The sequence below is a fragment of the Maylandia zebra genome, linkage group LG9, assembly GCF_041146795.1.
Source record: "Maylandia zebra isolate NMK-2024a linkage group LG9, Mzebra_GT3a, whole genome shotgun sequence".
In the NCBI taxonomy this organism is placed as follows: Eukaryota; Metazoa; Chordata; class Actinopteri; order Cichliformes; family Cichlidae; genus Maylandia; species Maylandia zebra.
The window spans coordinates 12658088-12685973 of NC_135175.1; the positions used below are offsets into that span (position 1 = coordinate 12658088).

The 27886-nt window shown below is 40.6% G+C and overlaps 2 protein-coding genes across 3 annotated transcripts; one reads left to right on the forward strand and one right to left on the reverse strand.

Moving 5' to 3' along the window:
• LOC143420268 (protein NLRC3-like) lies at positions 1-27043 on the forward strand. 2 transcript variants are annotated; one of them, XM_076888035.1, is made up of 10 exons: positions 1-102; positions 2534-2671; positions 2797-2913; positions 6084-6162; positions 8407-8635; positions 8788-10588; positions 11130-11303; positions 20051-20224; positions 25537-25583; positions 25756-27043. In XM_076888035.1, the coding sequence occupies exons 2-10, from the start codon at positions 2583-2585 to the stop codon at positions 26280-26282; spliced, it is 3237 nt and encodes a 1078-aa protein (XP_076744150.1). In that variant the 5' UTR covers positions 1-102; positions 2534-2582; the 3' UTR covers positions 26283-27043. The 2 variants fall into 2 exon arrangements, with proteins under 2 accessions (XP_076744150.1, XP_076744151.1); XM_076888036.1 differs by lacking the exons at positions 1-102; positions 2534-2671; positions 2797-2913 and adding an exon at positions 2915-5313 and having other exon boundaries at positions 25756-27042.
• On the reverse strand, positions 12820-14661 carry LOC143420269 (uncharacterized). The gene has a single exon (XM_076888037.1). It carries the CDS (start codon positions 14322-14324, stop codon positions 13359-13361), a length of 966 nt encoding a protein of 321 aa, XP_076744152.1. The 5' UTR covers positions 14325-14661; the 3' UTR covers positions 12820-13358.
• Positions 27044-27886: the final 843 nt, after the last annotated feature.

Sequence of the window (27886 nt, forward strand, 5' to 3'; positions counted from 1 at the left end):
TGGAGTCCCGCCTCTTTCTAGTAAGCAGCTCACCTGTGTTTCCGTGTTTAGTGTCCGGATGTGGAGTGGAGCTTGTTGTTGGTATTTGTGTTTGAAGAAACTGTAAGTTTGCTTTGTTTCCTCCTTTTAGAATTTGTCTTTAGGAACTTTAAGAGGAGAATGTGAATTGAGACATTTGTATTTACATAACATACAATAAATCAGATGTTTGATTTGAATTGGACTGTAAATCATACAAACTCCTGGGCTTGTGATAGTGTTTTCAGCTCTGTTAAATAACATGTTGTTACTGCTTCACAAAGATCAGGTGTGCTTCAAATTGAAACTCTACTGCATAGAGTTACTAGTTTTTCTAGTTTAAGCTTCCACTGAAAAGCGTTTCCTTCACTTAAAACACCACACATCACTTGAGGCAGCTTTGTTTCTCATGAATATATTAAAGGACAGAGGACAGAGCTTTTTGTGTTCTACTTGTGTTCTAGTTCCTCTCAATAAGCAGCTCACTTTGTGTTCTCAGTCCTTCTGTATCTAATATCTGCACATAACTCTTGAAGATTGACAGTTTTGCTTTGCTGTTTTAAATCCCAGGACCAGAAGCTTAGCTCTGAGATCCAGAAGGAGATCATGTCTATCTTAAAGGTTAAATCAGATTTAACACAAGTCTGATATTTAAGTTTGTTCTCCATAGAAGACAGAGGATAGAAAGGATTTATTTGAACTTTGAATCATATAAGGTTATTCCTGCAGACCACGAATAAAAATACGTTTTTAACATTTAAATGTCACAGTATATCTGAGTGAAAAATAAGTCAAGATTTGTTTCTTTAGCATGTCTATAACAACCTCAGTTGAGCAAAGATATCCTGCTTAACTAGAGCTGGCAACCAGTGAGCAGATTTTTAGAGCCCAGATCTAAAAATGTGTAAGAGCAGTTGGTTCATAGACCCCTTGGCCTGAGGAACAGAATATGACAGGTAGTTACTTACTAGAGCAAGTACTACTGTACTGCATGACTTTTTTAAAGAAAAGCAAGAAGTTCTGTGTAATAGAGTAATGATTTTCTTGAATAACAACCCCAACAGTGCACATCACTGTGTGAACTTTACTCTGACTGAGTCTGAGCAGTTAGACAACATTTTTTTGGAGTGAACACATAAAGGTGTGGCTCACAGACACACAGAGTTAAATCCAGTCTGAAGCAAGACTCAAAGATCAGTTTGTACACAGACAGTAAAAAACTGCATTTACAGTCTGTCAAAAAGTGAGCACATCCCTCATATGTTTGTGAATATTTTGTTATATCTTTTCATGGGACAACATTGAACATATGATCCTTTAATACAATGTAAAGTACCCAATGTACACCTTGTATAATGGTGTAAATTTGTTGTCCCCTCAAAATAACTCAGCATACAGCCATTAATGTTTAAACTGTTGGCAAAAAAAGTGAGTACACTCGTGTGATTTCAGGATTCATGTATGGCATGTGTCAGCTCCATGGCAGTAAACACAGGACTGATCTGTTAATCATTTGAAACCAGAGTGATATTGCTGCCTCTGTCAGTCTGTGGAGAAGGCGGAGAGGAGCCGCTGCTCACTGACACACTAACTGCAGTTTGAGCTCGGCCGCTGTTCCACAGTAACTGCAGTTAGGTGGACACATCTTTTTGACCATAACCAGTTATAGTGTGAACAGCGGTTGGAGGTCGGGGGTCTTTATAATTACAGTGCAAGTGGATGTTTAGATGCAGTATAGAACTAAATTAAATCTGTTGGCTTCTGTCTGTTTAAAAATCCTTTGTTACAAATAGTGGACCTGCTTCAATAGAAGGTAATTATAACAATGGATTGGATTTATATAGCGCTTTTCAATGCCACTATTCATTCACTCTCACATTCACACACTGGTGGAGGCAAGCTACGGTTGTAGCCCCAGGGCAGCCCTGGGGCAGACTGACAGAAGCGAGGCTGCCATATTGCGCCATCGGCCCCTCTGGCCAACACCAGTAGGCGGTAGGGTAAAGTGTTTTTCCCAAGGACACCAACGACCAGGACAGAGAGCCCGGGGCTCGAACCGGCGACCTTCCGGTTACAGATGAGGAAGTACTGGAGAAAGAGCTCTAACTCTTAAACTCTTACTCTTCTCCTCCAATTGAAGTTAAAGCTACACAGTAAGAAAAAAAACAACAACAACAAAAAAACCTCCTCTTGTTGTGAAAATCTGCCTCCACCTGTCTCCTTTCGTTTTCTGTCCACATTAACACACTTACAGAGACAGACTCACTTATTTTTCTTATTTACAGTGAATCAGTGTGTGTCAGTGAATGCTTCGTGTGTGCTTTGTCTCCATCTAGTGGACTGATAGTAGAAGTAGAGCAGCTAATGGCTTCCTCTGCCTCACACTGCTGTCTGACTGCATTCAGCAGACACTGAGATGAAGCAGAAAAGAAACACCTGATATTTGGACAGCACACATGATGGAAAGGAGGATTTCAGTTGATGTGCACATGAATGATTTGTGTTTCCTCTGCAGGTGAAGGTAGAAAGTGTATGTGAGCTGATGTGGATGTGAATTCAGCAGCATGGATCAGTGTGAGGACAGAGAGGAGGGAGTCCCTCCCTCTAAACCCACTCTGTTTGGGGAAAATGAGAGCCAGACCAAAGCTCAGAGGTGAGATGACCATCTCTAACAGTCCATAACTCTTCTCCAACTCACAGCTCAGCACTCACATCACTGCTCCATCATTATTTCCTTCGGGATGAATAAAGTATGATCAATCAATCAATTATTCCCAGGAAAAGACGGAAACGTGGGAGAAAACATAAACATGGAAAAGAACCCGATTCCACCTGTGTGTCATTAAAGAGCGACTCCATTCATTTTAAAGCCCAGCAGTTGTCTGCTGCAGAGAGGTGAGCTGTTAGTAACATGAACTCTTTGAGACCTGACTTAATTGATTGATGTTGTTGGATATTAACTGCATTGCAAACAGGTCATTCCCTCAATCTCATTTAAACTGTCTCTTAAAAACAAGCCTTTGGTTTTAAACAACTGAAAACCCACAATCAGTCATTTTAAATTAAACGAGTTCCAGCAGAAGATGTATACATTTCTCAGTAATAACTGTTTTGAAATTAACAGACAGTTGCTGCTCCATAGTTTATTAATTGATAGAGATCTAGAGTTTGATAGTTTGATAGAGAGAGAGATTATATACAGTGGGGAAAAAAAGTATTTAGTCAGCCACCAGTTGTGCAAGTTCTCCCACTGAAAATGTTGAGAGAGCCCTGTAATTTTCATCACCTTAACTATGAGAGACAAAATCCTGAAAATCACATGGTCTGATTTTTAAAGAATTTATTTGCAAATTATGGTGGAAAATAAGTATTTGGTCTGTTTGAACTCTTTATCAGTATAAAAGACACAACCTTAAACCTGGGTTTTCTGACCTTGCGTTTTGAGTTCCGGTGTTTTTGTTGCTTTGTATTATGAATTATGTATTAAGTGCTCTTTGTTAGTCTATAGTGATGGGATTTCTCGGCTCACTAAAAAGAGCCGGCTCTTTCGGCTCCGAACTGGCTCTTCAGGTTGTTTTGTTGCTTTAATTAGTTTATTATTAACAATAATATAAAAATATGCACAAAAGTAATAACTAATGTAAATAAATGGTTTTATTTATATATCTTTATATATAAATATATACATTGGCTCCTAGAGACAAAGCACACACAAACTCCAAAGCACATTTCTAGTGTTAACTGAACTTCAAAACAGAGCTACCTAGATCACTTAAATTACACAATTGAAAGCATATGTGTATTGTTTGTGTATTTATACACAAGCACTCATATATATTCAAATAATTTAAAAAAATGTTTATTTACCTGTTACCACCACACACCAAATCAGGTCGTTGGTACTTCCTGGCTTGTGTAACCTCTAGATAACAAAAGCTCAGCACTGTGCCTAGCATCCTGGAGCACTTCTGTTGTGTTTTGTACGTGTTTTGGAGTTTGTACGTGCTTTGTCTGTAGGGGCCACCGTAAATATACTTTTATTTATTCACTCCACATAAAATGTAATAAATATTCATATAATACAAAAACCAACTATTCACAGTTCAACTTTTAACTATTTAAATTTTCAGCTTTTTCCTTTTAAACAAATTTAAAGTGAAACAACACAAAACACTGCAAACCACAACACAATTAAATATATATTAAAATATGAAAACATAAAGAAGATGCACATTCTCTGTCATATGGACCTGCATGAATAAACTTTCTGAATCCTTTATCATCTGCAACTGAAAATAGTTGTGGATGATTACTATACCTTTGTAATATGACATTGTTGTCCCTGGCTCTCTTTCTCTGTCTCTCCCTCCTGCTCTCTCCCTGTGCTACTGCGTGTGGAACTACCGCCCCTCCCCCCTCTGCCCAGCGCAAAGCACAAGGCTTGCATGCGGAGTGAAGCGGAAAAAGGTGCGAGAAAGAGGGTGAGAGAAGGAAAAAAAACCCCACGGCTCGCAATAAGGAGCCGGCTCGCGTCATTCACGTCAAAGCTCCGGCTCTAAGAGCCATTTTGTTCGCAACCAACACATCACTATTAGTCTATAGTTTATTTCTATAAGGTCTAGTTTCTTGTGGTCCCAGTTTAGTTCCCTGATTGTTTAGTAATTTCCCTCTGTGTAGCTGACCCCTGTGTCTCCCTCTGTGTCTAAGTTTATACAGTTATGTGAGTTCTTGTGCCTTGTGTCCACTCCTTATGTTCAGTGTTTCCCTCATCCTGTCGTGATTGTGCTCTCTCGTGCCCCTCCATGTTCTCTCTCACCTTCCAGTCCGTCTCTGTGTCCTCCCCATTTTGTCTTGTGTCTAAGTGCCCTCAGCCGTGTCTCCCAGCTGTTCCCTGTTGCCCTGTTCTCCTTCTGTATTTATTGTCTGTGCTCACCTCCATTTGTTGTAGCGTCGTCCCCTCACGCTGTGTGTCACCTCCATGCTCCCTGTGTTCCCAGTGTAGCCCCCTGCGTGTCTTGGGTTTTTGATTTGAGTTTCTTGTTTATAGCTCCTTGTGTTTAGTTTAGTACCAGTGTGTTTTTTCCAGCAATAATACTGCCATTTTGAGTTCATCCCTCCCCGCGTTTGAGTCCCTGCTTTTAGGTTCTATTTCCTTCCAGCCACGCAGTGAATCATGACACAAGCAGTCAGTCACACTCCAAACTCCACGATGGCCAAGACCAAAGTGCTGTCCAAGGACACCAGAAAAAAAAGTTGTAGACCTGCACCAGGTTTGGAAGACTGAATCTGCTATAGGTAAGCAGCTTGGTGTGAAGCAATCAACTGTGGGACCAATTATTAGAAAATGGAAGACATATAAACCCACTGATAATCTCCCTCGATCTGGGGCTCCACGCAAGATCTCACCATGTGGGGGTGAAATCACAAGAACAGGGAACAAAAATCCCAGAACCACACGGGTTCTGGAACGACCTGCAGAGAGCTAGGACCAAAGTAACAAAGGCTACCATCAGTAACATACTACGCCTCCAATTTCTTAAACTGCCGCGACATTCTACACTGCATTTCTGACATACAAAAAACACTGGAATCAATGGTACTCTTCTTGCTGTCTTTGACTGCTGAGGTTCTCTATAATATTTGGTAAAGATTTCATAATTTTATTGCATATTCTATGAGGATACTGAGCTGTTCATAATTATTAATAGTCATTTTTTGTTAACAGGATTTTTACAAAACCAGAAATCACTGTTCAGCTTTTGTTATCAGGGTTTGGATGTGCACAGTTATTGGAGTTGCATGTTGTTAATGTTCAGATAACAAGAGAATTATAAGATAAGAGAGCTGACATGATGTTTTTGTGTCAGACAAAGACATCATGTCATGTAAAATAACCTCATAATTCACGTATTATTAAGTGAGAGGTTTATTTTTTTGTTTTTGTTTTTTGTTGTTTTGGGTTTTTTAAAAATTTCATATTCTTTTTAGTGCAGAGGACCAGCAGGTTGCATTTTAGGTTATAATGTTTTGTTGTATTATTCTGATTCTTTATGATGTCTCCACAGAGTGGACCAGAAGAGCTCAGAGGTTCCCAGTGGTCAGTCTTCCCAGAAGCATCAGACACACCTGGACTCTATATTTATGGTGTGTACATGTGCAACAACTACTTTTACATTCTGTTGACAGACATATTCTTGCTGGGTTCTGGCTCAGAGGGTAGAGCGAGCTGAACAGAATGCTGTGGTCAGATTTTTGCCTCCACTACAAATACATCGGCAAATATCTAGCATCTAGTATTTTAGAAAAAACAACAACAACAAAACAGTTTATTTAAGAAGCGCCTTTCAAGAATCGAGTACACCTTACAAGCAGTTAAATAACAGACAGTATGGCTACTCTTTCAAGAAGAAGAGAACATACTACATAATGCTACATAGTATTTGGTAGTATTGCAGTGAATACTGCATAACATTAATCAGAAAAGGCAGGTTTAAAAAGATGTCTTAAGGCCTAAGGTGTCTTAAAGCTACTTTAAATATAGGGAGAAAACCAATGTTGTGAAAGTGGCATGGAAGAAAGTTCCAGTGCACACTCAGCTGAAAGTACTGGAGGGTAATTTGAGCAGATGGGAAAATAACAGTAGCAGAGGAGGATGATGTCAGAGTACGGGAAGGAGTGGAGCTGTGCAGAAGATGTGATATGGAGGTGTGACTTTATGGAGATACTTTGAAATAAGAAGCAGAATCTAAAATCAATGTGATATTTCACAGGAAGGCAGTGAAATGGTTGAAGAGAAGTAGTAATGCGTTCTATTAATGACACAAGCAGCTGAATTTTGCACCAGCTGAAGTCTATGGAGATATTTGTGTGGAAACTGTTGAGAAATCAGTTTTACCCTGGTTCTTTTTTATTCCAGAGACAGCACCGGAACTCAGTAGTCATTTTCACAAAACCTTTATTCATCTTTATTCATCTTCATTTAAGCATGCATCTTCTAGAAGGGGAGATGTGCAAGGCCGGTGTCCCTCTGCAAATCTTCACTCCTTTGTCTGTGAAACACAGACCCCCATGGTGTACTGCAAACTCTGTGTTTGTGTGTGTATGCACGAGCACCTGAGTGCCTGTGTGTGCGCGTACCGTGTGCATGTAGGTGTGGGTGCGTCGTAACAGTCAAAGCACTGTGTGTGTCTCTGTGTACGTGACTTCCTGTCGGTCATAAAAGTAATCTCCTCACCTAAGCTACACCACATTCCTCTACACAACATAGAAAACAGAGTTAACATATTACAAACACTGAGACTCCCACTCTGCATCCACTGGACCATTGGCCTCTTGTTGTCTTACATTTACATTTACATTTAAGGTGGAGAGTCTCCTGCAAACCTACTTCTAAGTTTATAACAATTATGAGTTTTTATTAAAGGTACAAGCATCAGCATCCGCAATCCCCAACTGTAGCTTCCTGTCTCCTTTTATGACAGCAGACCCCCAGTGTCAATAAATTCCTTTCCCTCTAAACAATTACACACACTCACAAGCCTACAGCTAAGCCAAACTGAAACACACAGACAAATCCTTCCTTATTCCTCTGATCTAAACAAATTTAACACATCATATTCTAATAATTGTTTTCTTGTACTCACATAATCTAGAAAGGATAAAATTATAATAATCCATATGGAATATTACCTAGAGCAAGAATAGCAGTAGTGTTATCAATGAGAAATGATAACTAATATTATGTAGCTGGAAATATGATCACCAAGTAATAATACTGATAAGTATTTCAAAGTGTAGGGCACTATCAAGAGAAACATCTAGGCTCCTCAGCTCTGAATAACAATGTATGGACATACAATGTACTATATGGACTACCTGCCACATGCTGTGGGATCGTAAAAATTATAGTACTGAAAAGGGCATGAAGGTATTACACTGCACAGCGCAATAAAACTGAGGTGGAAAATTTCAGGTGGCTGAAAGATACTATTATAGTTGAGAAAAGAGCTCTACTGTTCGTTTCACCAGATCTGATAAATGTTCCATAATATCCAGATTTAGCTGCAGATAGAGAATCCTTATAGTTGTGTGTGTGAGAGACATGTTCTTATGAAGAACATGAGACATAACTTGTTAACTTGACATGTTTACACAACATTTATCTTTAACAACAATATAAAGGGATAGATATATGGAAAATATTCTGACAAAATGTGGATTTTACCTTTTCCCACTTCTTTTAGATAACCAGGGTTTGAATTTCATTGAGGGATTGTGTATATTGAGCCTAATTAAACAGATTTCCAGAAACACACCTCCTTCTATGTTCTTTGTTTTTCTCCTGTGTGAGAAAGGTTTTGGGGTATTTCATAAAATATTCTGTTCCAGATGCTGGAGGACAAAATAATCTCTTTTGTGAAGAACGAGCTGAAGAAGATCCAGACAGGTCTGAGTCCAGATGACCTACAATGTTTTAAGAGTCAATGTGAGGATGAGGCTGTATTACAGAGTGTGGATGAAGAACAGAGTACGAGCAGCAGAGAAGCATTTGTGATGATTACAGTGGACTTCCTGAAGAGAATGAAGCAGAATCAGTTCGCTGAGTGTTTGCTGAGAGGTGAGAATTATTCTCTAAATAAAAAAACATTCTGAAAAAAAGTGCTAAAACATTCAACAATATTTCAAGTAACACAAAAATACATTCAAAATATGTACACTTGATAAATCCTTGATTTGTGTGTGTGTGTGTGTGTGTGTTGGGTCCTTAAGGAACCTGCACTCGGAACTTCCAGTGGCATCAACATGAATTTAAATCTAACATGAAGAAGAAGTTTCAGTGTGTGTTTGAGGGGATCGCTAAAGCAGGAGACCAAACCCTTCTGAATCAGATCTACACAGAGCTCTACATCACAGAGGGACGGACTGTAGATGTCAGCGATGAACATGAGGTCAGACAGATTGAAACAACATCCAGTAAACCAGACAGTCTAGAAGCAATAATCAGACAAGAAGACATCTTTAAAGACTCACGTGAAAGACATAAACCAATCAGAACAGTGCTGACAAAGGGAGTGGCTGGCATAGGGAAAACTGTCTTAACACAGAAATACACCCTCGACTGGGCTGAAGACAAAGCCAACCAGCACATCCAGTTCATATTTCCATTCACTTTCAGAGAGCTGAATGTGCTGAAAGAGGAAAAGTTCAGCTTGGTGGAACTTGTTCATCACTTCTTTACTGAAACCAAAGAAGCAGGAATCTGCAGCTTTGAAAACTTCCAGGTTGTGTTCATCTTTGATGGTCTGGATGAGTGTCGACTTCCTCTGGACTTCCACAAAACTACAATCCTAACTGACCCTAGAAAGTCCTCCTCAGTGGATGTGCTGCTGATAAACCTCATCAGGGGGAAACTGCTTCCCTCTGCTCGTCTCTGGATAACCACACGACCTGCAGCAGCCAATCAGATCCCTCATGAATGTCTTGGCAGGGTAACAGAGGTCAGAGGGTTCACTGACCCACAGAAGGTGGAGTACTTCAGGAAGAGATTCACAGATAAGAAGCAGATCAGCACCATCATCTCCCACATTAAGACCTCACGAAGCCTTCACATCATGTGCCACATTCCAGTCTTCTGCTGGATCACTGCTACAGTTCTGGAGGATGTGCTGAAAACCAGAGAGGGAGGGCAGCTGCCCAAGACCCTGACTGAGATGTACATCCACTTCCTGGTGGTTCAGGCCAAAGTGAAGAAGGTCAAGTATGAAGGAGGAGCTGAGACAGATCCACACTGGAGTCCAGAGAGCAGGAAGATGATTGTGTCTCTGGGAAAACTGGCTTTTGATCACTTGCAGAAAGGAAACATGATCTTCTATGAATCAGACCTGATAGAGTGTGGCATCGATATCAGAGCAGCCTCGGTGTACTCAGGAGTGTTCACACAAATCTTTAAAGAGGAGAGAGGACTTTACCAGGACAAGGTGTTCTGCTTCATCCATCTGAGTGTTCAGGAGTTTCTGGCTGCTCTTCATGTCCATCTGACCGTCATCAACTCTGGGGTCAATCTGCTGGTAGAACAAGTAATTACATCCCAGATGTGTGAAAGAAGAGAAGAATCTGCAGGGAGACACTTCTACCAGAGTGCTGTGGACAAGACCTTGCAGAGTCCAAATGGACACCTGGACTTGTTCCTCCGCTTCCTCCTGGGTCTTTCACTGCAGACCAATCAGACTCTCCTACGAGGCCTTCTGACAGAGACACGAAGTAACAAACAGGAAACAGTTCAGTACATCAAGAAGAAGCTCAGTGAGAATCTGTCTGCCGAGAAAAGCATCAATCTGTTCCACTGTTTGAATGAACTGAATGATCATTCTCTAGTGGAAGAGATCCAACAGTCGTTGAGATCAGGAAGACTTTCCACAGAAAAACTGTCTCCTGCTCAGTGGTCAGCTCTGGTCTTCATCTTACTGTCATCAGAAAAAGATCTGGATGTGTTTGACCTGAAGAAATACTCTGCTTCAGAGGAGGCTCTTCAGAGAATGCTGCCAGTGGTCAAAGCCTCCAACAAAGCTCTGTATGTATGCATCTATATACACGTTTATTGTTGAAATGTTTATGCAACTATGGTCTATTGCATCTGGAAGTCTTAGGATTTCTGAAATATTTGTGGAATTAACCCTTATCAAAGTGGACCCAGAGCTTTTCTTTAACTCTTCAAAAACTAATATAAATGAAAAGAAAATGATAAAAATCCCTGCAGTGAGCTAAAGCACCTTGTTTCCAACAGATGATGAATGGTGGTTTCATCGGGGGTTCAGTATGTGATAATTAATAATTATTTTGAACTGTATCAGGCAACAGCAATCACTGGTATTCTAATTTAGAAAGTATGCCTGTGTCAGTGGTTATTGATCTATAATCAGTAAAAGTACTAGCTCTCTACTTGCTTAACGGATACAGAGGTGTAACTGTGCTTTTTCAAACCTAATTCTATTTTTTTTATGCTTGATCTACGAGTTGTATTGTTATTTATGAAGCAGAGTCAGACATTTTTTTTCTGGTGGTAAGTTAAAAATAAGTTATTTAATTTCATCACAAATTAAATTGGTTTGCAGATTGTTTGGCTGTAACCTCACAGACAGAAGCTGTGAAGCTCTGCGTTCAGTTCTCAGCTCCCTGTCTTCTAGTTTGGGAGAACTAGACCTGAGTAACAATGACCTGCAGGACTCAGGAGTAAAGCTTCTGTCTGCTGGATTAAAGAATCCAAGCTGTTCACTGAAAACTCTCAGGTGAGGATTAAAGCTTTTTTCATTAATTTAGGTTTATGATCTGGATTATAGTATTGATCAAACAACAACATTGTCGAATTCAAAATTTAGCTGTTATTCATATTTATGTTAGCCTCTGATTTACTAATTCATTTATTCTTTTTCATAACATTAAAAAAATTGAGTATGAACCTGTGTGTATAACATGCTTTTTAGCGCCAGTCTGTTGAGAGATTTCAGATATTTTGGATTCATAACATATCAATTTATTTTCATTGTTACAAATTGTTTCATACAGGATTGCAGCAAATGTACTTCAAACCTTTTATTTAGGGGTTTGATTTATTTGTGTTAACCCTTACACCCTGGTGAAATAGTTTCTGGATGAATACATGATGAGAATTTTCCACATCTCCTCATCTATCCTTTTTGACTTCCTTAAATTAAATAAATAAATAAATAAATAATACAAAAATAACTTTGGAAACCTAAATAAACTAAATAAATCAATAAAATGCCACTTGGATGAGTGACGAAATGTTTCTCCCACAAAACGCTACGTCCAGATGAACAGAATCAACTTTTGGAGATTTACTTTCCTGTATGATTGAGAATGCATCAAGAAGAGTAAAGTGTTGTTTTGTGTAGCTTAAACCTTTCAGCTCAATTAATTTCAAACTTTTACATAGTGACTCATATTATACTGTGATCTATATCTGCTTTTGAGAGCACAGTTTCAAATTAAATTCTTAGTATATCACTACCACTATAGTCTCTGTTTCTCCAGTTGTGTCACTGCTGCTGTACTGCTCAGTGTCAAATGTTTTGTTATTCATCTGCCTCTTTCAACACTACTAGGTACATTACTGTCCTGAAAATATTCCTGGAAAAGTAGGAAGTGTAGCCTAAAACAGAAACTTCTTATAAACCACCAATTCAATTTTCCCTGTTCTGTGACACAACCTCCAAGTAGAAAAAAATGTAATAAATAAAAAAAAACCCCTCTGGTTATTGGTTATCTGTATCTGGTTATCTATCTCCAGTGACTATAGTATTTCCGGGGCCGGCGCAGGTGACACAACAACAAATTTGAAACTGCAACATTGACTTAATTGAGGTCTCTGGGGAAAACCTGATCAAAAAACTTGATCATCTGAATGCTTTGGCAATAATTTTGCACCAGATGACCTTTTTGATGAAAAACCTCTTTATATATCCAGGCTTGGGACCAGTAATACATTACAATGGTGCCAAGGACAGCAGAGTTGTGGCTGGTTCTTTCTTTCATCTGACCAATAGTGCTAAAATGAAAACATTTTCTCTCAGAGTGATGTTGAAAAAATGGTTTGAGCATTTGTTACTTTGAAGTTGACTTTGACTGTAGTCATTATTTTCTAAATGCTCCCACAGAAGTTTTCAATTGCTCCAAATTACTGTGGTGAGATTACAGAGACAGAGGCAATGAAAGAGAGATCATATGCTGTCCTCGCCCTGAGTCTCTTAGTTTCACCAGCTAGACAGCGAGATAACGATGCTCCAATAACCAGACTTATTTTCCTTTTTTGCGCTGATTTATTGAAGAATGGCCTCTGACCATTGCCTTCTCTTTGACCATCGTAAAACTGAAAGTACAAAATACTGTATTAGCTAACTAACATTGTAAACTAGCTTGTTACCCTCTTACTGCAAGCTAACAAGATAAAACTTTCAAATGTACAAATTATCGTACCATTTTTACACAAAACAAAAGAATAATTATTTTATCGACACTCATACTTACAGACATATCTTGTCCAAGGCAACAACATTTTAAGGTCCGTATCAGCTTAGAACGATAACATTACGGTATCACTTTCCGCCATCTTTTATTTCTTCTTCACGTTCTCATTTTTTTCCTTTCCCAAAGTAACCGAACCCAAAGCAGCCACTAGAGGGAGCTCTAGGGCAGCTTACAACTATAATATCCGATTTAAGTTATAAAAGGCAGAACACTCCCCGCCTGGTACAATATAATTGTGCCACTAGAACAAACTTTTCTAATAAACATTTTGAACAGTTTAGGGCTATTTCAAACACTTATTTATCACTTGATAAAAGCAAAACCATATCAGCGATGGGTCTCAAAAACACTTTTTCATTTCCATCTTTCACAGTCTTTACTTCTGCTTTTCGAACCTTATTGTCCTTGCTCTCAAATGTTCTTACAACTTTTCCCATGGACCAGTCATTTCTGTGTGCGAGAGCATCTTTCAATAACACAACATCACCAACTTTTATGTTTGTTTTATCATCAGTCCATTTTCTCCTTTGCTGTAGTGTTGAAAGATATTCACTTTTCCACTGTTTCCAAAAAGAGTCTGCCAAACACTGTACTTGCTTCCATTGCTTTGAGTAGAGGTCTGGCGGTCCAAAGCTTCCTGTTGGTGCAGATAATGCATTGACCTTTTGTGTAAGGAGCATTGCTGGAGTGAGAAGGTTTGGTTTGTCTGGATCTGTTGAGACTGGTACAAGTGGTCTTGCATTCATTATTGCCATTACTTCTGCCATGAATGTACTTAACACTTCATGCGTTAGTTGGACATGTACGGCTTTCAACAGAATACCATCTAGGATGCGCCTTGCTACTCCAATAAGTCTCTCCCACGAGCCACCCATGTGTGACGAGTGTGGGGGATTAAACAGCCATGTGCATCCTTTCTCTTGCAGGTATGAGTTTAGTTCTGTGTCCTTGTGATCAATTTGCAACTCATTGCATGCTCCAACAAAATTTGTACCTCTATCAGATCTGAGTATTTGAGCAGGTCCACGGATGCAGAAAAATCTCCTCAGCGCATTGATGAAGCTGGATGTTGACATTGTTTCAATGAGCTCAATGTGCACAGCTCTCGTGGACATGCAGGTGAAAAGCACAGCCCAGCGTTTACTGTCTGCACTCCCTCCTCTGGTGCGACGTGTGGTGACCGTCCAGGGTCCAAAGACATCCAGTCCTACACTAGTGAACGGTGGCGTTGGTGTCAGCCTGTCCACAGGTAAATCTGCCATCTTTTGGGTCTGAAGTCGTCCTCGAAGCTTTCGACAGAGAACACACTTGTAAATAACAGAAGAGACGAGCCGTTTACTGCCAATAATCCAAAATCCAGCACCTCTGAGCGTTCCTTCTGTTAGGTGACGCCCCTGATGCGCTACCTTCTCATGATAGTATCTAATAAGAAGGATGGCTATATGATGAGCATTTGGGATAATGAGTGGGTGTTTCTCATCTTTTGTTAGGTTAGCAGGTGCCAATCGACCTCCTAGTCTGAGGAGCCCATCTTCATCAATAACTGGATTTAACCTTTGAAGACAGCTTTGTTTTGGAAGTGGCAGATTTTCTTTTATGCATCTGTACTCTTCTTTGAACATTTCACTTTGTACTGTGTGAATGATGAACTTTGCTGCTTTAGACACTTCATCTGTGGTGTTAGTTTCACTGAAACACTTCCAGCCTTTACCTTCTGTGTTTGTTTTCTTGAATGATACTGCCACACGCTTTAGTGATGCAATAGTGCGACACAATCTCATCCAATGAGAGAATCTTTCAAAACGGCATGGCTCTAGCTGTGCTACTGAGGCTTTGGTAACAAAACTTGTTATATCAGGTCTGATCTCTGCATCTGTGTCAGGATCGATCAGTGTGAAACTATCACAGTGAGACTTCTCTATGTCGTGTTGTGTCAAAAAGGAAGGACCACTAAACCAGTTTGTAGAAGCCAATGCAGAAGCTGCAATTGGTCTAGTGGCTGTGTCTGCTGGATTGTCGCTAGTGGCTATGTAAAACCACTGTGCTGGATGTGTAGTCTTTCTGATTCTAATCACTCGGTTAGCCACGTAAGTGTAGAACCTCTTTGTGTTGTTGTGTATGTAACCAAGAACAATTTTACTGTCTGTGAAAAATCTGACAGTGTCTGCTTCAATGTCAATCTCATCTCTAATGAGTTCGTACATCTCTACAGCTAACACTGCTGCACATAACTCCAATCTAGGAACAGTGTGGGCGGGTCTTGGGGCTACTTTGGACTTGCCCATGATGAAACCTGTGTGCCACTGACCTTCACCATCAATAGCTCTCAGATATGCCACTGCTCCTATGGCCATGGTGGAGGCATCTGAAAATATGCACAGTTCTTTTTTCACAGCAATGGCCTGGGAGAACGAGAGGTAGCACCTCGGTATCTGAAGCCGCTCAAGATCCTTCAATGAGCTTCTCCATCTGCTCCATTCATCTTCTTTTTCTGCAGGAAGTGATTCATCCCAGTCCTTTTGCTCTGAGGTCAATTCACGGAGAAGAGCTTTTCCCTGCATTGTGATGGGTGACACGAAACCCAGCGGGTCATACAGACTGTTAACAGTGGCCAAGACACCTCTCCTGGTGAACGGCTTTTGTTCAGTGGTGACGTGAAAGGTAAAACAGTCCTTTTTAAGATTCCACAGTACCCCCAAGCTCCTTTGCAGGGGTATGTCGTCCAACTCTAAATCCAAGTCTTTTAGATCCTTGGCTCTCTCAGCAGCAGGAAACGCTTCCACTACTTTGTGGTCATTAGAGGCTATTTTATGTAGCCTTAAGTTTGACTGTGCCAGCATCTTTTGAGTGCTTGTGAGTGTCTCAACAGCTTCTTCCACTGTTGCTGTGGATGCGAGACCATCATCAACGTAAAAATGTCTCATTACAAACTGCTTTGCATCATGTCCGTGCTCTTCTTCTCCCTCGACTGCAGCACGCCTCATACAATAAATAGCCACAGCTGGGGAAGGGCTATTCCCAAAAACATGAACCCTCATTCTATAGTCACAAATACCTTGGTCGGGATCATTGTCTTCATACCAAAGGAATCTCAGATAATCCCTATGATCCTCTCTCACTTCAAAACAATAAAACATTTGTTGCACATCAGCTGAAAATGCTACAGGCTCTTTCCTAAAACGCATAAGGACACCCAGCAGTGTGTTATTTAGGTCGGGTCCACTTAATAAGACTTTGTTAAGGGACTGTCCTTCAAATTCTGCACTTGAGTCAAAGACTACTCTCAGCTGATTAGGTTTTTGTGGGTGGTACACACCGAAGGATGGCAAGTACCAGTGTTCTTTGTTTGAGTCCAAAGGTGGAGCGACTTCTGCATGGTCATTGTCCAGCATGTTTTGAATGAATTCGATATATTGTCTTTTCATTTCAGGGTTCCGGTCTAATGTCTTTCTGAGAGATTGGAGGCGCTTGAATGCTTGCTCTCTGTTACTCGGAAGCTCTGGTCTTGGAGAGCGGAATGGCAAAGGCGCCACCCAGCTGTTACATTCATTTTGATACACCTCCTTCTCCATGATGTCAATGAAGTCTTTGTCCTCTACTGACAGTGCTGGTTTGTCATCATCTTTTGTCCTGTCAAAAACAGTTTCTCCCAGTTGATTGGTGTTTGTGTTTCCCCTGTCCTTTTTGGGGTTAGGTGTGGTGTTTAACTGGTCTTTGATTTGAAACGTGTTAGGACATGGGCAGAGGTAAGAAGCACGGCCATTCTGGAGAATATATGTTTTGAGAACACTCACACTAGGGGGCTTATGCGTCTTCCCCATGCAGGCTTCTCCAACTATAACCCAGCCTAAATCCAAACGCTGTGCATAAGGTGTATTGTGTGGCCCATTGATTCTCTCTCTGACTTTGTGTACCTGTATAATGTCTCTTCCCAAAAGCAACAGAATAGGTACTTGTTCTTCTACAGGAGGTACTTTTTCAGCTATCTTCTGTAAGTGTGAGAACTTCATGGCCACTTGTGGAGAGGGAATCTCTCTCCTGTCATCTGGAATCATGTCACATTCAATCAGGTTTGGGAGTGGGAGCTTTACTTTACCATCCATTGACTCAATCATGAAGTTTACTGCTGTTCTGCCGACATTATCTGACAGTCCTGAGCATGTTCTGAGCTTGTAAGTCTCTGAGCGTGTCTTAATATTAAAGAGCTCAAAAAACTGCGACTTAGCTAGTGACTTGTTACTTTGTTCATCAAGCACTGCATACATCTTTCTAGCCTGTTCTTTTTCGCCTTCTGGATAGACTAACACAGGACTTATTTTTGAGCATGAATGTGGGCTATCTTCATCACCACAGACTTCTGTGCATTTGGAAACAACTGAGGCATTTGCACTATCCTGTGTCTCCCCGCCATCATCTTTATCAGCTCCAGAGCTCTCAGCTGGAGCAGGGGGTGGACCTGGATGTAGCACTGCTAAATGCCTGTCGCTACCACAGTCCATGCATTTTATTTGAGCCCTGCAGTCCCTTGCTAAATGTTGAGTAGAGCCACAGCATTTAAAACAGATTCTGTTCTCTTTTAAAAATGACTTGCGCTCATCTATGGGCTTTGCTCTAAAACTCTTGCACCTTTTAAGAGGGTGAGGCTTCTTATGTATTGGGCATACCTTGTCAGGGCTTTCTATAGGCTTGCTGTAACTATTTTGAGGTGAACTAGTGTCTGTAGGAATGTCCATTTTGTGTACACTAATCACTTGCCTGTTACTGCCTCTGAAGCTTTTCTCCTTCTTGAAGCTTGTGTCGGCAGGAGGTGTGATGACAAAGCTTGGGTCGTTTCTTATTTTGGCTTGTTGTCTTACAAACTTTGAAAAGACACTGAAAGGGGGGAAAACAACTTTATGTTCTTCTTTGTACTTTGCTCCTGTTGCAATCCATTTTTCCTGCAGTCCATATGGTAACTTTTCCACAATGGGGTTGACTCCGCGAGCTGTGTCCAAATATGAGAGGCCTGGTAGATATCCTCCATCTTTTGCACATTCTATTTCCTGCAGAACGTCACCCAGCTCTCTTAACTTTGTGTTGTCTCTGTTGTTTAGTTTGGGAAACTGTTCAATCTTTTTTAACAGTGCATTTTCTACCACTTCTGGAGATCCATAACATTCCTCGAGTCTTTGCCACACAAGGTTGAGAGCTGCAGCTGGATTAAAGACATGGACTGATCGGATTCTTTTGGCCTGGTGACCAGACTCCACTCCAAGCCATTTGACCATTAAATCTAGCTCCTCTTGAGCTGTAACGTGCAAGTCTTTAATAGCACTTTGAAATGATGCCTTCCACGCCCAGTAGTTTTCTGGGTGGTCATCAAACTGCAAAAGTCCAGTACTTAACATTTCCCTCCGTGTCAGGTACCTTGTAATATCCTGGACACCCTGTGTCTCTGTTGATGTTTGAAGAGTGTTGTACGGATAAGGTTTGGGGGAATCCAGTCTCTCTCTCTGTTGTGTTTGGAGTTCCACTTTAACATTAGCCTTTTGAGCACTGTGTGAGCCGTCATTGTCTATATCTGCATTCATAGCCATTTCGCATTGTTCACGCGCAGCTTTGTGACAGGCAAGTGGATCTACTTTTAATTTGAATCCTTCAAGGCAAATATCTGAGTGTTTTTGTACATACTCTGCTGTGCGTTGTTTTGGACTGGCGGGTGGTCCCACCAATGGATAGCGCAGTTCACTCTTTGAGAGTCCCTCCTCCTCTTCTTCATAAACTGCAACCTCTGCTTCTGCAACTGCAACAGCCTTTTGACAGCTCAAAACATGTAAATTTGCCTCAAGTTCAGTTTTTTGTTTCATTATAGCTGCTTCTCTTTCTGAATACGCCAGCTGTGCACGTGCAGCCTCTGCTTTTGCTCGTGCTTTAAGTGCTGCAGAACTTGTGGATGAACGCTTGGACGTACGCGAGCGTCTAGACTCCGCCTGTGTGTCTGCGTTGCTTGCATTATCCTTGTTCTCCATATCCTCTGCGTTGTGCACTTGTTTTGTTTCTCTTTGGTCTGGTGTTTCTTCCTCTTCTGGAAGATCCAGTTGATATTGCTTTCCTGACCGTAGACTCATAACTGATGTGCTGAAAATAGCTCCTCGTGGTTGTGCCCGCTGCGCTAATGTCTTTTTACTATGCTGTCCTCGCCCTGAGTCTCTTAGTTTCACCAGCTAGACAGCGAGATAACGATGCTCCAATAACCAGACTTATTTTCCTTTTTTGCGCTGATTTATTGAAGAATGGCCTCTGACCATTGCCTTCTCTTTGACCATCGTAAAACTGAAAGTACAAAATACTGTATTAGCTAACTAACATTGTAAACTAGCTTGTTACCCTCTTACTGCAAGCTAACAAGATAAAACTTTCAAATGTACAAATTATCGTACCATTTTTACACAAAACAAAAGAATAATTATTTTATCGACACTCATACTTACAGACATATCTTGTCCAAGGCAACAACATTTTAAGGTCCGTATCAGCTTAGAACGATAACATTACGGTATCACTTTCCGCCATCTTTTATTTCTTCTTCACGTTCTCATTTTTTTCCTTTCCCAAAGTAACCGAACCCAAAGCAGCCACTAGAGGGAGCTCTAGGGCAGCTTACAACTATAATATCCGATTTAAGTTATAAAAGGCAGAACAGATCATATTCTCCTATAATATCTTCTATTAAGTGGTTTCCTTTTAAATTCAGAGTTTAATTAAAATAATTTTCTCACAAAATCCTGAATGATCAGACCATAAAGAAAGCATAATAACATATTCACTTTTAGAGTGCAAGGTTACTTGTGGTTCTTAGTGTTCCCAAGAAGAGATTTAGGTAATTAAACTTGAAACAATCGTTCTATTAGGTCAAATGGATGTCCCTGAATTTGGAAATAAGAAAAACAATAAAACAATCCTTGTATGCAGTATTCACAGATGGATTTTTTTTTTTGCCTGTCTACAGTCTATCAGGCTGTCTGATCACAGAGGAAGGCTGTAGGTCGCTGGCCTCAGCTCTGAGCTCAAACCCCTCCCATCTGAGAGAGCTGGACCTGAGCTACAACCATCCAGGAGACTCAGGAGTGGAGCTGCTGTCGGCTGGACTGAAAGATCCACGCTGGAGACTGGACACTCTCAGGTAGGGGAATAATGTCTGATAGAGGAGGAAGAGCTGTAAACTTTAAATAATTTAATTCTTTAATCTGTGTTTGTTTCATGCAGATGTTACATTAACACACACACACAGAGGAAACCTATATCTATTACACCAAGTGTTTCTTCTTCTTTCACCTCTTTTCACTCTCTGCAGCTAATCATGAGGTGTTATTAAGCTCTTGGTTTCTTCCAATGTGTTTCTTTTCATCCATCTTCCTCTCCTCACCCTAACTGGTTGTGGCAACCCTTTTTTTGGATCTGCCAGAGGTTTCTTCAAAGCAAGTTTTTTTTTTTTTTTTTTTTTTTTTGGCTGTACCGTTTGGTAATTTAGCAATCAGAATTATTGTCTGATGGCCAAAAGGATGCTATTTTTTCAAGTGGATCATTATGGTTTGCCATATTGGTCCACTTGATTGGTCTTTATTATAAATTAAATTAAATTAAATTAAATTTCATTACAAACTGGACATACATGACTGAGGGATAGGAGAGGGAGAAAGAAAGGGAGAGAAAGAAAAACAGAGGTAAAGATGGACAATGAGAAAAGACAAGAAATCCAGTGGATATCCTGTTGAAAGTGGAAAAAAAGAAAACAAGTAAAAAGAGAATACCACAGTAGGGGTAGGAATACCACACCAACAACCTCAATAAGTCTAAGTAACTGTAAATAATAAATATCGAATGTTAGTGTGCAGCACACAAGACTGACAGTGCACAATATGCTTTGAGGTAGCAGCCAAGGTAGATAGTTTGTGTCTGTGAACATCCATGTGTACACCTGTGTGCATGAGCGCACTTGTATTCAAAAGGTTTCTCAATGTAACAATCTACTAGAGAGTGTGGGGAGCCATAGCCCTGCCCTGCATGCCTGTTTCAGGGTATGAAGCAGGCATGCAGCAGATCCAGTTCCCTGACATCCAGAGGCCCCCCAGAGCACGAGAGCCCAAGAAGGACCATTGGAGGGGCAACCATGCCACCAAAAGAGCTGAGGAGCACCGGACACTAAGTACCACAAATACACCGATGGCTAAGTAAATCAGCCACCAGCAGGTGGCTGCCAGAAAGCAGAAGGTGTCAGCGCGGCCCCTACCGAAAACCCTCAATATGTTAGGAGGTGGGCACCAACGCCAAAGGTGGGGTGGAGTACAAAGACCATCCTCTGGACGCCCTATAGCATGCCCACTCCCAAGGCCCTATATGTATATGTTATGAGGCCCCAAATGGGGGCCCAGCCCTTTAGTAAACTTTTCAAATGCAGGTTTGACAGCAGAAATGAGAGAGATCTGTGATGTCTGGGGCATTCCTCAACTCTCCTAACGGCCTGCAAGCAAAAAAGTCATATAAATGCTGATAATTTATTTCTGAGTAATTTTTCATGTACATAAACATGTATGTTAATAAAAGTGCCTGTGTGAGATTTGGGACACAGCTTTGACTAAGAACTTTCTTTTTGTTCATACTTTATGGCTTTAAAAAAAATATCGAGATATATATCGTTTATCGCCATCCAGCTAAAGAATATCGAGATATGAATTTTAGGCGATATCGCCCAGCCCTACTCTGAGCCCTTCTTGAATGACTCTTCACCATGACAGACTGGAACAGCGGCCGCTGCAGCCTTCTGTCTATCTATCGTTTCCCTCTTTGCTAACTTGTGACCAAAACCCTCCTCAACATGGGGCAGCAACTCATCCCTGATTCAGAGTGGGCTTTCCACCATTTTCTGTCTGAGGACTAGGGATGGGTATCGTTTAGGTTTTATCTGAAACCGGTGCCAAACCGGTACTTTTGAAACGGTGCCGGTGCTTAAACGGTGCTCAAACCGGTGCTTAAAGAATGGAGAACACAAACTTTGTCCACAAACCTCTCATGTTCAGCTGTTTTTTTGTAAAAAGATAACAATGTTAGCCTTTTCCGCAGCTATGGGGCATATATGGTATGACTCTTGGCTGGAAGCAGTGCTTAAACAATGGAAAAAACACAAACTTTGTCCAAAAACCTCTCATGTTTAACTGTTTTCTACTTTTTCTTTGGTCATTTTAGCCTCTTTGGCCAGGGTGAAGGGAGTATCTGCCATCAAACAAGAAGACAGCCGCATGTAGCTATGATGATGTTTGCTAGTTCACCTTACATGCATTAATGTAATAACGTGGTTAGCCTACTCAACGTAAATTATACACGAACAACATTAAGCTACTCGCCCAGAGAAGAACGGCTGCTGCTGCCATCATCATCCGTCATCATTTCTGCTACACTGGCAGGGCTAGGGGCCAGGACTCTACTCTTCAGGTTTTTGGGGGATTGTTGCTAACTCCGGGTCCGATAACAGGCACCACACCCGCAGTAGATGTGCACGGCTCTTGCAGCAAGCTATCAAATACGGCGCATTTCTCGGCTTTTAAAAAAAAACCCACTATGCGTCGCCAGCTGTTTCATCGGATTTGAGGTGTTACTTCCTTTGACAGTATCACAGTATCACCTTAAAGCACTTGTTGCAGGCTGCCGAGTTTGCATATTTTGCTGTGAAGTACAGCCAGACTTTTGACCGCTTCGCCTTGGGCATTTTTAATCTGTAGCTCTGCTCTAAAAGAACGTACGTACCTGGACCCGCCTACTATCCTCAGAAACGTAAAATGATTGGCTAGAATTCAAAGTGTATGACATCTCAGGAAAAAAAAGCACCGAAATAAAGCACCGAAATGTGCGTTGCTTTTCGGTCTGGTTACTACCGTTTATGTCAGAACCGGTGCCATCATGGCACCGGATACTGGTACCCATCCCTACTGAGGACCATGGCTAAAGATTTAGAAGTGGTGATTCTTATTTCTGCCACTCCACTCAGCTGTGATTTACTCCAGTGAGAGCTGGCGGCTCCACTATCTAATGGCTGTCCAAGCCCGACAGCTTCATGGTGATCACAGAGAGGGACATGCAATGTCCCGCTTGAGAGGCCCCAACCACGACACACAATAATGTCATGAAAGGATATTTTTAAAAGGGCTATGCAACATGCCCAATAACTTTTCATTCTGATGATCTACAGAGTCATTTGAGAACAAAACAAATTTCACTGCTCAAAAACTTCACTATCTATAGTGCAGACAGTGTGGATCCTCTAAACTAAGTTTGTGGGATACGATCTTTAAAGAAATGAAGATCAAACTGTCATTGTTTGTATTTGCTTACACAGCATGTCTTGAAGAATTAGCTGGAGTCATCAGCAACAGCAGAGAGCAGTCATATCTCAAGTCTAATAACAACAGACAGGAAAAGATCAATAAAGAAACAACTTCCCCAAACCAAAACACAAATGAAACAATAAGAAAAACAGGTTGCGCTAAAGTATATTTAAAGTTCATCCTGATTAATATAAATGTCACTGATAGTTACAAATATATTGGAAATCCAAAATACATACTACTCAGCTGATGTCTTTCTGTCCAACAGTTCCTTTTCTAGACTTGCAGGAGTTTGATGTAATCTGGGGAGTGATGGTCCAAGCCCCAAAGACAGTAAGAAGCAAGCAGAGGAACAAAGCATTAAAATAAATACAGGGGTTAGAGTTTATGTTGTAAAAATTCATATGGATTGAAAACAAGCCCTGCTCCTAATGGCTGCACTTTCCAAAAACGCTTAGTCTGGGCTTTTATCTAGTAGCTGCTGACTTTTCTTTTTCAAACAATCAACAGAAAATTTCACTGAGAGATATTTGTGTATAAGGTTTTTAAAGCTGTGGTGTTAATTTTTAAGTAACATGGGCCGAGGGGCAGCTGCAACGCTAGGCTAACACTTGCTAACTAGCAAGTTGATAAACCTGGTGCTAAACTTAGAGAAGGCACAAAAACAATTTGAATGAGTGTAAACATTTACTCACCAAATCAGTGTAAAGAATTGCAACAATAATCCCTTGAGCTGAAGCTTCTCCAGCTGAACCCAGGTTTGCTCAACCTATTCTGGGAAAAAAAAAAACCTAAGTGCCATGAACATGTGGACTGACAGGAAGAAAGTGACATGTCATTTTCAAACCATATCATTTTGTCCTTCTGCGCTGAGAAGCAAAATTTCCAGCTTACTATATTTTTCCTAAGTTAAGACAACTTAAATAAACTGGGTTGATCTGCTTTTTGAATTTAAAGTACTGGCAACTTACTGAAATGCGGTCAGCTACTTAGCGCTTAGTGCTGTTTCCGTTAATCTGGTGGTGGTCAGAGGGCCCGGTCGCGCCTGTGTCCGGCAGCCTCGCCTCTGTCAGTGCGCCCCAGGGCAGCTGTGGCTACAGTGTAGCTTACCATCACCAGTGTGTGAATGTGTGTGTGAATGGGTGAATGACTGAATGTAGTGTAAAGCGCTTTAGGGTCCTATGGACTAGAAAAGCGCTATACAAATGCAGGCCATTTAATCTCATTAAAATGACGTTAACGCCATAACCGCATTAACTCTGTTGGCTCATTAACGCGCCAGCGCCGTGCAGCCCCAAGCACGGGCGATCTTCATTAACTCGCTAACAGAGATTTGCTGCGTTAATACGGTTATGGCATTACTGTCATTTTAATGAGATTAACGCTGACAGCACTACTTCATAGTGATTCTAATATTAAAAAAAATGAACAGGTAGAAAAGTTTTTTTTGAGTCTAACAGAGCTAAAGTTCTGTTAGCAGAACTTGTCCTGGATGTAGTGTGTATTTCATCATCACACTTGTGTCCTTTTGTGCGATTAAAAATAAAAGTAATATTTATACCTCTACTATAAACCATTGCAACAAGAAAAACTGATTGTAGCACAGTTTGGTTGAAGACAAATGCATTTTTTTTAAAATAATCACCCTGCGTCAAAACAACAAGCATTCAGTACAGTTACATATTAAACAGTAAATTACAGATTCCCAATGTGTGCCTTTTCTTGTTTTGTATATATTTCTCCAGTTTGGTGTTTATGCCTGCTGTCTACTATTAATAGTACTTGGAGGACTTGAAGCGAGCTCACCCATGATTTTGTTTTAGATGTACAATCTCAATAAAGACACCAAAGACAGGGAGGTGTCCTTTCCAGCTAAACAATAATGAAGGTCACTGTTTGAATCAGTCATATTTCTTTCAATACAGTGATGTGCTGACAGGTCCAGGATCAGTCCAAATCATCAGCAGTTTGATCCACCTATGGACTGAAGTGCATTTGTGAAAATGTTGAACTGTTCTTTTATCAGTGTCTAACAGTATGTGTATGAAAGCCATGTAATGTCCATGTGTGCATGCTGAAAGAGACTGTGCTGGTCTGACTCCCCTCCTCCTTTCAGGGTGGAGCCTGCTGGAGTCCAGTGGTTGAGACCAGGTCTGAGGAAGTGTAAGTGTGTTTTTAATGTGATTCATGAAAACAAAGCAGCACACATTCAACCATCTTCAAACTGTCACATCACTCATTCACATCTCTGATGTCAGGAGGCATCAAAGTGTCAATCAGTGAACAGATGATGGATCAATAACTGCAGCTGGATTGTGTTTGTTCTCTCCACCAGATTCCTGTCAACCCACAATTGACACAAACACAGTACACAGAAACCTCAAACTGTCTGACAACAACAGGAAGGTGACATGTGTGATGGAGGTTCAGTCGTATCCTGATCACCCACACAGATTTGATGTTCATCAGCTGCTGTGTAGAGATGGTCTGACTGATCGCGGTTACTGGGAGGTCGAGTGGAAAGGAGAGGTTTGGATGACAGTGAGTTACAGAAGAATAAGAAGGAAAGGAGTCAGCAATGACTGTTTGTTTGGAGAGAATGATCATTCCTGGAGGTTGTACTGCACTAACGATGGTCCTATTTATGTTTGTCACGATACCAAATTCGTATCCACCACCACCTCCTCCTCCTCCGTCTCTAACAGAGTAGCAGTGTACGTGGACTTTCCTGCTGGCACTCTGTCCTTCTACAGAGTCTCCTCTGACACTCTGATCCATCTCCACACCTTCAACACCACATTCACTGAACCTCTTTATCCTGGATTAAAAGTCTTTATGGGTGCCTCAGTGTGTCTGTGCTGAGTTGAGTGTAAAGAGTGTCCTCCTGTTAGAGAAACACTGACTGTTGAACAGATAGTTCAGTCTGTACATGTCTGTCTCTTTCACTCAGAAACATGTTTTCAGATTCATGGATTCAGTTGATGTTTTAAACTGTTCTAAATGATTTCTTGTAAATTTCTTCCTCTTCAGTCATTTAAAGATGTAAGATACTATTATTCCAGGATCCATATGTTTTTTTTCTGCCTTGGTTTTTGGTTAGTTGTGTTTTTCTGAAGCTCAGTTCACAACCAGCTCCTCTGCATTTTCATTAAAATGAATCCAAATGTTTGATTTCTCTTTCTTAATGGGGTTTTTCCAAAGTCTCCACATGCTCTTACTGTTTCACTCATTGTTGGAATCTCATAATTTGAAAATGTTTTGTATAAGCTGAAAATATTGGCTCAATAATTTTAAATGCAGTTATAACCAGAATATCATTGTTTTGAGGGATCATAATGGATATGGCTTATCTAATAAACAGCAAAGGCTTCAATCCTGATTTGAAAGTAGTCTTGTGTTTTTCCAATGTTGAACAAGAACATGGTGCAGGATGTTGGTACCAGCTTGGTTATCAAACACATGAAATATGTGTGTATCGCACTGCATATGTTGTGTATCACTTTAGTTTGTATGAAATATGAAAACTATCACAAAGTGTCCTGGTGAAGAATCTGCTGGAATTTGAGGATGGATATTTTTTTTTTTTTAGAAGCTGTTTCATTCATATGATTTTAAAAAGTGCTGCATCAAAAACAGAGAAAGTGAAGACAGATGTGTTTGTGTGCTCAAAGGAAAATCACAGCAAAAAGCCTTGTGATGGAATTAGGCATTTTCTGTTCTGAAGCCGTCTAGTGGTTGTTTTGTGTATATTATTATTCCAGATCTAGCCAGGGGCCGTTTCACCTGTGTTAATCTGTTGCCATCACAAGTTGTAAGTAATATTGTATGTTATCATTGAAACAGGTTCAAATCAAATTTGAATGGGTATATAACCTAAGCTAATTAAAGTTGATTTATGCAGGAAATATGGCTGAATATGAAACTTGATCCTGTTATTCATAGGTACACGTCACTGTGACACGATAGGCTTCATGCTTCTGCTGGTGGCTGTGCAGCACTCATTTAACAAAGTAGAACACACAAAGATTTAGCTAAAGATGCTGAGCTGGAATATGTGGCTGTAGAAATACAGATCATTGAGGAAGTTTACACCAGAATAAACTAATATAGTTCTTGTAAAAGGTCCCAACTTCAATCTTTGGAAAGTCTGGAAGATAAAGGAAATGAGAAAACAAGAAGATGTGGAGACTTTATTGCTCACAGCTCACTCCGGGGAGGAAAAAAATGTGTTTCAGAAAATACTATTTCTACCTTATGATTACAGACATGAAACTGTTTCAGCTTCTCAAAAATTCATTTTGGCATTAGTTTTCTTCCAGCCTTGGAAAAAAACCCTCAGAGATTGGATGTGTTTGGTTGACTTGAAGCTTTCTGTGAGTTGGTGTCATCAGGTTTGTTCGACACACTGTCAAACAAAACTGGAAGCTTCTGTGACTTTGTCTTTACCAGTGATGGGAATAACGGCG

What these genes read in the sequence shown, in the direction of transcription:
- LOC143420268 (XM_076888035.1), top strand. Translation starts at nt 2,583, where the DNA reads ATGGATCAGTGTGAGGACAGAGAGGAGGGAGTCCCTCCCTCTAAACCC. An exon ending in ACCTGGACTCTATATTTATG is followed by an intron (nt 6,163 to 8,406) that starts GTGTGTACATGT and finishes ATTCTGTTCCAG; the next exon opens with ATGCTGGAGGACAAAATAAT. An exon ending in AAAGCCTCCAACAAAGCTCT is followed by an intron (nt 10,589 to 11,129) that starts GTATGTATGCAT and finishes ATTGGTTTGCAG; the next exon opens with ATTGTTTGGCTGTAACCTCA.
- LOC143420269 (XM_076888037.1), bottom strand. Translation starts at nt 14,324, where the DNA reads ATGGCAGATTTACCTGTGGACAGGCTGACACCAACGCCACCGTTCACT.